This window comes from Hippocampus zosterae, unplaced genomic scaffold (genome assembly GCF_025434085.1).
Source record: "Hippocampus zosterae strain Florida unplaced genomic scaffold, ASM2543408v3 HiC_scaffold_304, whole genome shotgun sequence".
Lineage (NCBI taxonomy): Eukaryota > Metazoa > Chordata > Actinopteri > Syngnathiformes > Syngnathidae > Hippocampus > Hippocampus zosterae.
This window is the reverse complement of record NW_026262867.1, coordinates 9,795-21,561: the sequence shown is the minus strand read 5'-3', so window position 1 is coordinate 21,561 and position 11,767 is coordinate 9,795. Positions and strand designations below refer to the sequence as shown.

The 11,767-nt window shown below is 53.5% G+C and overlaps 1 protein-coding gene across 1 annotated transcript; it reads left to right on the top strand.

Annotated features, from left to right (window-relative positions):
* Positions 1–850: 850 nt before the first annotated feature.
* Positions 851–1,789, top strand: LOC127594900 (G2/mitotic-specific cyclin-B2-like). Its single transcript, XM_052056654.1, has one exon. The coding sequence runs from the start codon at positions 851–853 to the stop codon at positions 1,787–1,789; it is 939 nt and encodes a 312-aa protein (XP_051912614.1).
* The last annotated feature ends 9,978 nt before the right edge of the window (positions 1,790–11,767 follow it).

The following is an 11,767-nucleotide window of genomic DNA, read 5'->3' as shown; positions in this document are numbered from 1 at the left end:
GTTTGAGAAACTACCAGTCAGCGAGAATCGCTTGGGCGTGTTGGGGGAGTACGGCTCTATTTTGGGGGTGGTGGGGTGCGCCGTCATTTCGTCCAGGCTGACCACCTGGCCCCAGATGTGCTGCTCGTCCGCGAAGGTGAACTCGCAGCAGTCAGAACTCTTCATGATGCAGCGCTTCAGACACGAGACGCAGAGGTTGGTGGACTTTTCAAGCAGATTCATAAGCTGGCTGCTGCCGGCATAACTGTCGTCCAGGGCATCGTGGACGTCATGCGCCGCGTAGCAGGCTGTCTTGAACTCTGTGATTTCAGGCACCTCCTCGCTTTCAGTAAGCAGGATCGCCCTAAGAAGGGCCCTCTTAATGGCCCGATTCTAAATGGTCGTTGTTTCGCTAGTGCGCCTGCAGTTTTTGGAGAGCATCACTTCCTCGACATGCCGGATGGCAGTTTCGAGAACCCGGAATTTCTGGCTGGGCGCGGTCCCCGGCTGCTTGTAGTAGATCACCATGAGTTTTTCCACGAAATCCTAGTCACGACGGTACCAGAGTCTTGACCGCGTTGCTAAAAATAGTGATGATTTCTTGTTCAGCCAGTGAAAAATTCATTAAGAATTATGGAAGATCGGTCAATACTTAGCATTACATGTAATCTGCCTGGACTGTCCTCGTGATCGATATCCGTATCACTACAAGAATACTCTTCATTTGATAAGATTTAAAAGGCATTAAAATTTAGTGGCTTACCGTCATGCCTATTTTGTAACCCCTCACAGTGATGGCAGCCCCGCCAGGTCCCGGCTGCCTAATAAAAACTTCACATTATTTTTGACAGTTAGTCGTTATTATTCGTAGATGATTGGCAATGCGGTGCGGAAGGAGAGGCTGTCCCTGCACGCCAGGGGCAGTGGCGTCACTGACCGTGTCTTCGGCCGGGACATCTCCAACCTCGAGCGCAGGGTGGCCAGCAAGGACCACCGCGCGCATAACAAGAGCTACCAGGCCAAGGCCCTCCCCCGGGCGCCCCCCAACCCCATCGCCAAGAACAACTCTCTACTGGAGAAGTTCAGCCAGCTGCTGGGCAACCCTTCGCTGACCCCCTCTGCGCCGGCCAGCAACCGCCAGCCCAAGGGCCCGCTGCCCCAGCCCCCGCCCATCGACGAGCTGGCTATGCTACGGCACCTGCAGGCCATGGAGCCGCACTCCCGGGCGAGTACACTACACCCGTCCTCGAACATCACTGAGGCTCACAGGTGCCACCTAGCGGAATGGCTGATCGAGGTGCACACCAAGCTGCGACTCAAGCAGGCCACACTGTTCATGATGTTCGGGCTGCTGGACAGGGTGCTGGTCGGCAGGGAGGTACGGCGCAGCAAGTTGCAACTGGTTGGGATGGTCTGTCTGCTGGCCGCTGCTAAGTTTCAGGAGACCTACCGGGTGCCGACCATCAAGGACCTGCTGTACTTGTGTGCCAGCTGTTACTCCCGACAGGAGGTGCTGGACGAGGAGGGCAGCGTCCTCGAGCTCCTAGGTTTTGAGCTGCACGAGCCCACCGCCCAGGATTTCCTGCACCTACTGGCCGGCGACATGGAGGACAAGGAGCTGTTTCTGGTCTCGTACGTGCTCGAACTGGCTTTGGTCAAGCATGAATTCTCGGGCTATCGGGCCAGCCTACTGACGGCTGCCGCAGTGTTCCTGATCAACAAGATCCGCAGCCGCCCTCCTGAGGCCAACCAGCAGCTTCTCTCCCGCGCGGGCTTTGGGGAAGCAGATGTGCGGGCCATCTCGAAGTAGCTGTGCGTGCTGCTGCAGAAGGCGGACGAGCAGGAATGCTTCCGGAGCACACGGCGCAAATACTCTTCAAGCGAGTACAAATAGGTGTCGAGGATCAAAATCGAGAGGCGCAAGAATTGATGCAAAATGCCATTCGCAATCCTGAATTAATATTTGAATGATGAACTTCAGCAGGCCCATCAAGGAGACCTCGGAGAAGGGTGTGCTCGTTACCAGAGTTTAGTCACGCCTCCACCAACCGCCACAAAGACTCGCTCTACATCGATGAGGAAATCCACCTCCGCGAGGACCCCAAGCTGCTCAAAGACCGGCTCCAGCTCGAAACCGAGATCGCCAAGTACCGGGCCTCAGGAATCAACCACGCCCGGCTCGCCGAGGCGAAGGAGGCCTGCGCGAAGGCCTGGGTGGAGCTGATGGAGCGCACATAGGAGGCGGACTACCACGCGCGCAAGCTGTGGCGGATAAAAAAAGAGCGTGTTTTCGACGACTAACTGAAACGCGAGCAGTCAGCCCACGAGGAGGCGAGTTCGCGGTGGATAAAGGTGGCGGAGTAGGTCTAGAAGCGGAACCAGATGCTACCGATCCTGTAGATCCTGCGGAAGGAGAACGACTCGCTGCTGAAGAACCTGTCCTCCTGAGGCCCCGTGAACAATTAGTCTTTAATATGAGGGCCGTGTAATTAAAGATATATCTTTGATGGATCGCGGGGAGGACGTGCCGCTGGTGGTTATCGAGTGCTGCCGGAACTGCAAGTACCATCGCTGGTGCACCCGCCACGACGAAACCAAGTACGAGGAGCATTTCGACTCCCTCAAGGCCAGGATCCAGGCCAGCAGCCCTGACGCCGTTGTCCTCCGCAACCAGGTGCCCTCCAACTACCACCGCCTCACCGGCAAGCTCGAACTCGAGAACAAGTACTTCGACGAGATCGCACAGAAGGTCGTCCAGTTCCCGCGGATCGGCGCCTTCGAGATCTACATTTTCAACACCCTGGTTTTCTCAAAACTGCAGTCCAACCTCTGGCCCAGCCACATCCGCATTGCCGAGCTGGTCGATGCCATCATCGAGGATCGCCGTAACGGGGTCGACATCTCCAAGTACGCCCTGGATCAGCGCCTCGAAGAGAACGACAGCGAGGACATCGTCTTCAAGCAGACCTACAAAAAGGCCATCGACTTCATGACCCGCAACCTGGACATCCCCCGGCTGTCCAAGAGTTTCGGGGCGGATCGCCATCGCAACATCAAGATCCGCAAAATCGCCAGGGGCTATGATCTCAACAGCTACATTAACGAGCGGCCCAACTCCCGCCAGGTCGAGTCTCGAGAGGCCCGCAACCGCCGGCTCGTCGAGAAGCGGCTTTCTGGCGAGCCCGAGGGCGAAGGCGATGAGAGGACCGACAAAAAACTGATCCTGGGCAGCCGGCTCCCCGCATAGCAGACCCTCAAGAAGGACAAGAAGAGGCCAGACCGTCCCAAGCTGAAATCCACCAACTAGCTCAAACAGTCATACCAGAGCCAGGAACTGGACCAGCCCGAGACCAAACTCAACATGCAGGCCGAATCCTTCTACCACCCCGAGGTCAAGAGGTCATCGGAGTCCAGGCCCTCTGCGAGAGAGGACGAGGAGTATGAGGAGTACCGGGACGAGTATCAGGAGGGGTTTGAGGAGATCCAGGAGAGTAAGCAGTAGCCTCCGCGGGAGAAGGAGCCTGACAGCCAGCTGGAATACGAGGAGGAATTCGACAAGATGGAGGAGGTGGGAGATGAGGCGAGCAGAGTCGAGGCGAAAGGCAGGGAGGAGGCCGAGAGGATTGAGGAAGAGGATGCAGAGAGGGAAAGAAGGGAAGAGGAGGAAAGGATCAGAAATGAGGAGGAAAAGAGGCAGCAGGATGAGCTGGACAGGCTTAAGAAACTGTAGTAGGAAAGACTTAAGAACGAATAGGATGAAAGAGTAAGGAAAGAGTAGGAGGAAAGGATCAGAAAAGAAGAAGAAGATAGAATTCGGAAGGAGGAAGAATAAAGGCTTAGGAAAGAAAAGGAAAGGATCCGGAAGGAGGAGGAAGCAAGGATCCAAAAATAGGAGGAGGAAAGGATCCGGAAGGAATAAAAAGAAAGGATCCAAAAATAAGAGGAGGAAAAGATTCGAAAGGAGGAGGAAGCAAGGATCCAAAAATAGGAGGAGGAAAGGATCCGGAAGGAATAAAAAGAAAGGATCCAAAAATAAGAGGAGGAAAAGATTCGAAAGGAGGAGGAAGCAAGGATCCAAAAATAAGAGGAGGAAAGGATTCGAAAGGAGGAGAAATAGGAAAGGATCCGGAAGTAGGAGGAAGATAGAATAAGAAAAGAAGAATAGGAAAGGATCCGGAAGTAGAAGTAGGAGGAAGATAGAATAAGAAAAGAAGAATAGGACAGGATCCGGAAGTAGGAGGAAGATCGCATCAAGAGATAATAGGCAGAGCGACTCCAGAAGGAAGAGGATTAACGAAAGCGGAAGGAGGAGGAGGACTTGCGCCTCAGGCTGGAGGAAGAAGCGCGTGCCAGAAAGGAAGAGCAGGACAGGATCGAACGCTAGGCCGAACAGGCCCGACTTGAGCAGCAAAAGCAAGACTAATTATTAGCAGAGCAGGCCAGACGAGACTAGGAGTAGCGCCTCAGAAAATAGAAATAGCAGGCCTAGCACTACAAGCAGCATTAATAGCCCCATGACCCTCCTTTCACAGTCACCATCAAAAACCTCAAAGGCAGGTTCGCCAAGGGCGACTAGGCCTTCGGCAAGATCGACCCTTACCTCCAAATCACCCAGGGACAGCAGTCCTTCAAGACCTCCGTTATTAATGAAGGAGGGGCTGACGTCTCCTGGCCTGAAAGTTTTACTCTGAAGGTTGAGGAGGCCGGCGATCTACTTTTCTGTGCGAAAGAGGAAGACGTCATGAGCAGTGATGAGATCGGCAGCGGTTCATGCGGGATCGCCCAGCTGAAAGGCAGGGCCGGGGTTTGTGAGGTGCCAATTAAGTCCAAAGACAATTCCGGGACGGTCACCTTCTCCTACGAGCTGGTGCAGGCTGAAGAGAAAGACCAGGAGTACGAATAGGCCTTCGAGTCCCAGGCAGAGGCAGCTTCTGAACCAGTCGTCAAAGAAGACCCCAGCATTGTTTAAAACCCTTACAAGCCATAGTTGACTAAGGACGAAAAGGCTTTCGAGTCCCAGGCAGAGGCAGCTTCCGAACCAGTCGTCAAAGAAGACCACAGCATTGTTCAAAACCCTTACAAGCCATAGTTCACTAAGGACGAACAGATCCAAGAAGAAATCGAGGATGCGTAAAATAAGGAGAAGGTTGAGGACCAAACAGAGCGGAAGGCCGGGGCAAACATCGAAGAGAAGATTGAGGAGGATATCATCGAACAGCTGTCTGACTAAAAGCAGCCCGAGGTATAGAGCAAGTCTGCTGAAGTAAAGGAAACTCCAAGATAAATCGAGTCCTCTCCCGCTGAGTAAAACAAAGACGGGTCCAAGCCAGAGGAAGACGACAGCAAGCGAAAAGAGTCTAGCAAAGATGCGTCAAAGGACATTCGCCTGGACCAGGAGGTAATCAAATAGACTGCTGAGGAGGCAAGAGCAGAAAGCTGCGAACACAAGCTTCCGTTCAAGCTGCGGCTGTACAATTTCCGAGGGGAGTTCAAGAAGGGTGACGAGATGTTCGGTAAGATCGATCCATTCCTCTCCGTCCGACAAGGTGCCAACTCTTTCCAGACTGAGGTAGTCAACGAAGGCGGGGCCAAGGTCAGCTGGAAGAAATAGTGCCTGTTCGAGGTGACTACCAGCGACAGCCTTCAGCTGCAGGCCAAGGACGAGGACCTGACCAGCAATGACGAGATCGGCTCAGGGTCCTTCAGCCTCGCCGAACTGAGGGGAGGATCTGGTACCTGCAGCGTTCCAGTCGCGAGCAAATAGAACTCAGGGGTGGTCACTTTCGATTTCGAGGTGATGCACCGCCAGCAGTCTCATTAAACAGAGAACGGCTCGCAGCCGGTCCGCGAGCCTGCAAGCGAGGTCGAGCAAGTGAGGGACGTCAGGCAGGACTTCGCATAAGTCAAACAAAATCTTCAGTAATAGCAGTCCGTCGCTCCTGCGGTCGTGTGTAAAGAAGAACAACCTCAGGTCGAATCTGGCAGCATGCCTAATAACCTCGTCTAAAAGGAGCCGATTGTGGAAAGACAGGCGGCCGATTCCGCACCAGTCAGCGATCCACATGTTGCTCAGTAGCCTTCACCTGATACCTCCGAGCAGGCCAGACTAGACGCAGTCCAGTCCTAGACGCAGGTAAGATAGACCAAGCAGGAAGTCTTGCAATCTTCCCTTCCACTCTAAGTCGAGGAGGTAAAGCAGGACGTAATTGAATCATCTGCCCCTCCACCCTAAGTCTAGCAGGCCAAACAACAAGTGGTCGAGTCCTCTGCCCCTCCACCCTAAGTCTAGCAGGCCAAACAATAAGTGGTCGAGTCTTCTGCCCCTCCATCCTAAGTCTAGCAAGTTAAACAACAAGTGGTCGAGTCATCTGCCCCTCCACCCTAAGTCTAGCAGGCCAAACAACAACTGGTCGAGTCATCTGCCCCTCCACCCTAAGTCTAGCAGGCCAAACAACAAGTGGTCGAGTCCTCTGCCCCTCCACCCTAAGTCTAGCAGGCCAAACAACAAGTGGTCGAGTCCTCTGCCCCTCCATCCTAAATCAAGTAGGCCAAACAACAAGTGGTCGAGTCCTCTGCCCCTCCATCCTAAATCTAGTAGGTCAAACAACAGGTGGTCGAGTCCTCGGCCCTATCACCCTAAGCTGAGTAGGCCAAATAACAAGAATCCGAGACCGCTCCGCCCCAAATCGAAAAGGTCAAGTAGCAAGTGGTAGAATCTTCGGCCCCTCCATCCCAAGACAACTAGGTAATCGAGTCCTCTGCCCCTCCACTCTAAGTCGAGGAGGCCAAACAGCAAGTGGTCGATTCAGAGGAAATGGTCGAGTCCTCTATCCATCCACCCTAAGTCGAGGATGCCAAGCATGAGGAAGTCGAGTCTGCCCCTCCTCAAATCGAGCAGGACAAGCATGAGGTAGTCGAGTCATCTGCCCCTCCTCAAGTCGAGTAGGACAAGAAAGAGGTAGTCGAATCCTCTGCCCCTCCTCAGGTCGAGCAGGAAAAATATGCGGTAGTCGAATCATCGGCCCCTCCACCCTAAGTCGAGCTGGACAAGCATGAGATAGTCGAGTCTTCTGCCCCTCCTCAGGTCGAGCAGGAAAAATATGCGGTAGTCGAATCATCGGCCCCTCCTCAAGTCGAGTAGGACAAGAAAGAGGTAGTCGAATCCTCGGCCCCCGCGTCTTAAGTCGAACAGGTCAAACAGGAGGTGATCGAATCCTCGGCCCCTATGCCTCAAGTCGAACAGGAGAAGCAAGAGGTTGTCGAATCATCGGTCCCTCCAACCCAAGTCAAACAAGAGAAGCAGGAGGTGATCGAGTCCTCGGCTCCAGTGCCTCAAGTCGAACAGGTCAAACAGGAGGTGGTCGAGTCCTCGACCCCTGCGCCTTAAGTCGAACAGGTCAAACAGGAGGTGATCGAATCCTCGGCCCCTACGCCTCAAGTCGAACAGGTGATCGAGTCCTCGGCCCCTGCTACTCAAGTCGAACAGGTCAAGCAAGAGGTGGTCGAATCTTCGGCCCCTGCGTCTTAAGTCGAATAGGTCAAGCAGGAGGTGATCGAGTCCTCGGCCCCTATGCCTCAAGTGGAACAGGTCAAGCAGGAGGTGGTCGAGTCCTCGACCCCTGCTACTCAAGTCGAGCCGATCTCAAAAGAACACACTGCTGCTGAATTCCCCGAGCCCAACGAATCCCAAGCAGATTGCCACGACCGACCTGCCCCAGAAGAGTCTGCAGAAGATCTAAAAAGGTAAGGATCCCCCTAAGAGACAGGGCCGGTTGTTTCTGAGATCTCGTCAGCGCAACCTGTCTTTGAATAAGCACGCGAAGAAGCGGCGGAGCTCGAGAATAAAGCGAAGATCGAATCCATGAACCAGGAAGCGAGACTGCCCGCTGCTGACATAGCTGATCAGCAAAACCAATAGCCGATCGAGGCTGAGCCGGGCACCTTGACATACACCGAGGCAGCTCCTTAGCGGGCCGATCAGAAGGCTGCTGAGGTCGATCAGAAGGCTGGCGAGGCCGATCAGAAGGCTGGCGAGGTCGTTGCCCAGTCAGATGAGATTGATTCTGAGGGGGTCTTAGCTCAGGAGGCGAGGAGGACTACGGCCATGGGAGACGATGAAAGCGAGAGCCGACCTGAAGGCAGGCAAAAAAGTCGGAGGGAGGCACACGGAACCAGGCTGAGGTAGGAGTAGGCCGATGTTCAAAAGGACTCGTTGACTGCCCCATCTCGCGAGTGGGCCGGTTCCACCATCATCCTCAGCAACATCAAAGGCAGTTTTGCACACGGCACCGAGGTTGGTGGCAAGATTGACCCCTTCCTGGAGGTGGCCCAGGGGCCAGTCTCGAGGCAGACCGAAACCATCCTCGAGGGTGGCTCATAGGTAGAGTGGCAGTCTACACTCGAACTGGTCCTGCAGGACGGCAGCGATCTGGTCTTCACCGTGAAGGAGAAGGATGCGAAGATAGACGAGTTGGTTGGCCGGGGCACCCTGCGGCTTGCCGACCTACCAGCGGAAAGTGGGCAAGTCACAGTGGCAGTGGTTAGCAGCGACAACTCGGGCACGGTGACATGCGACATCCGAGTGGCACAAGGATGATCATCAAATTGCATAAATAAAATGTCTTTTGATACAGGTTTTATGTATGTTGCTATTGAATTCTCCTTCAAGCTTAATATAATAAAAGGCTGGAGCTCGCGCTTCAGGAGGAACGGTTTTTGTCGGCGGGGTTCGTGAAGAAGGGCAGGAGGATGAAGACGGCCTTGTGACGGATCATGGATGAAGTGGTTTGCCTAAGGGAGGGTCTAGGAAATGAAACGCCTGTACTTCAAGCTGGCCGAGGAGCTGACCAACTACAGCTACATGCACAGCCTGGACAAACAGGAAATGGTCGAGAGCGAGCGAAGGAAGGTGCGCTTCAACGACCACGCTTTGCAGTTCAATTTGATGGCTGGTACACTAGCGCGTTTCGATTTTATATTAGAAAAAGCCTTGTTTAATTAATCCAATATTTTGGCTCATAAAATAACATGGAAAGTGAGAGCAAGAAGAGCAAGAGGAGCAAGAGGAGTGCAAGTTCTGTTAATAAGACAGCCAGCAAAACCCTGGACTTCGGGAGACTCCGGGAGCAATCCTATTCAGCCTCCTTCGAATCAGGCTATTGAAGAACCTGGCTGAAGGCAACAAAGTGGAGGTCAACATTAGAAACTCCATTGTCGAGGGCATTGCCAGGTTCTACCTAAATAGTGCCAAACAGGTGCTGCTAAAGAGGGGCAACTAACTGGCGCCCTACTAGTCCGACATGGACTTTGATGTAAAGCTCGCTACCGAGCTGGACATGGTCTGTTAACAAGTTCCTTTCAAGGCCTTGAGCTCGAACTGTGACCAGTTGTACGAGGTCACCGAAGGTGCGCTGGCTGAAGCTAAGAATGAGGACCACCTCATTTCCTTCGAGATCAAGGCTTGGGTGGAGCATCGGCCGCCTGGGTAGCTGGTCTCCCAGCTGATCTGTCAAGCCTTCTACTTGCGCTCCAACTCCAAGTTCGAGAAGATGCCTATCCTCATGGCTTTCGTGTCCAACTCCACCAAGTAGGCCTTCGAGATCAAGGTGAACGAATTGCGGGCCAGCTTCTACTTGAAGCAACTGGCCCTCCACAAAGGCATCCATGTTGTCGGATGCTACGTGGAAGACATCTATGTCACAGTGCGCAATCTAAGGTAGGAAATCAAACATCTCCACCAAGAGATAGAGCAGTTGAAGGGTGGTAGGCCATGATCCCTCTTTATTGGATATTTTTTTATTCTGTCAAATTGCAAGCTAGCAAGCCGCATCCGATCCACACTTCGACGATCTCTAATCGAGCACGGGGTAGGCGTGATTGGACGATCCTTCAATCTGCTGGAGTGGATGGGCGGGCTGGGAATATCGATTAATCAATACTCATCTTGTAGGGAGAGCCAGGGAAGCAAGAATCGGAATAGAATTTGCCGAGCATGAGTGCGAAGAATCATAGGCTTCAGGATCCTGAACCAATCTAGTCGTTGCTCAGGTCCTCTTCCTCGTCACAGCTGTGGGCTATTGCTAGTACCCTGCACGATTGTCAACTCATATCCTGCCCCTGCCTACGGTGACCACCTCTGCTGGTAAAGGTAAATAGTTGACGCCTTGTCTGACTGAGATCCGAAAACCCTGTAACTTTCTCTTCCCCCGTGTCTTTTCCCTTCTTTAAGCCTTATGTGCATTTACTCTTTTAGCCACCAGATAAGACCTGAATTCAATTCTATAAAGTTATTTCATGGCAATATACCCTTTAATATTCAAACATTCTTCTAGACCCTTTTCATCGGGCATCATAAAAATAACGATGAATGCCATGCCCAGATATCACACATTAACATGAAAAATGCTACCTGGATCCGAGCATGCAGACGATCAAAAAACACAGCAGGCGCAGTCCTGCGAAGTCTTTTCGTCGGAAGTATTGAAGATCGCACGTAGCTGGTGGTCGCTCAGGGGGGTGTTGTACTCCTTCCAATTTTCAACACTGAACTGCAGAGCGTGGTCGTTGAAGCGCACCTTCCTTCGCTCGCTCTCGACCAGCTCCGCGTCCCTGCTGATCGAGAGCATGCTGTTGCCCTCCAGCTTCTTGAACACCTTGGTCGTGTGCTTCATCAATCAATAAAATCACGGCGGGATCGCCGGGTGCCTGCTTTCCTGCTTGTCCAGGCTGTGCATGTAGCTGTAGTTGGTCAGCTCCTCGGCCGACAGCTTGAAGTACAGGCGGCCCGTGAACTCCTCGAGGGCCTTTTGGTAGGACAGCGCGCCGTAGAGGTGGTCCATCGCAATTCAATACAGTTTAAATTCTGGCACGGACGGGTGCGCGAGCTGCTGGGTGTAGCGGGCGGCTCTGGTTATGGCCTGCTGCCGGGACTGGGTGATCGCGTCGAGCATGCTCTCTCGGAGGGCGGATATGCGGTCCAGCCTTTTATCATATAAAGCTTGAAGGAGAATTCAATAGCAACATACATAAAAACCTGTATCAGAAGACATTTTATTTATGCAATTTGATGATCATCCTTGTGCCACTCGGTTGTCGCTGCTAACCACTGCCACTGTGACTTGCCCACTTTCCGCTGGTAGGTCGGCAAGCCGCAGGGTGCCCCGGCCAACCAACTCGTCTATCTTCGCATCCTTCTCCTTCACGGTGAAGACCAGATCGCTGCCGTCCTGCAGGACCAGTTCGAGTGCAGACTGCCACTCTACCTATGAGCCACCCTCGAGGATGGTTTCGGTCTGCCTCGAGACTGGCCCCTGGGCCACCTCCAGGAAGGGGTCAATCTTGCCACCAACCTCGGTGCCGTGTGCAAAACTGCCTTTGATGTTGCTGAGGATGATGGTGGAACCGGCCCACTCGCGAGATGGGGCAGTCAACGAGTCCTTTTGAACATCGGCCTACTCCTACCTCAGCCTGGTTCCGTGTGCCTCCCTTCGACTTTTTTGCCTTTCAGGTCGGCTCTCGCTTTCATCGTCTCCCATGGCCGAAGTCCTCCTCGCCTCCTAAGCTAAGACCCCCTCAGAATCAATCTCATCTGACTGGGCAACGACCTCGCCAGCCTTCTGATCGGCCTCGCCAGCCTTCTGATCGACCTCACCAGCCTTCTGATCGGCCCGCTAAGGAACTGCCTCGGTGTATGTCAAGGTGCCCGGCTCAACCTCGATCGCCTATTGGTTTTGCTGATCAGCTATGTCAGCAGCGGGCAGTCTCGCTTCCTGGTTCATGGATTCGATCT

Bases quoted from the DNA above. Each gene is read 5' to 3' on its own strand.
- LOC127594900 (XM_052056654.1), top strand. From the start codon at position 851: ATGATTGGCAATGCGGTGCGGAAGGAGAGGCTGTCCCTGCACGCCAGG.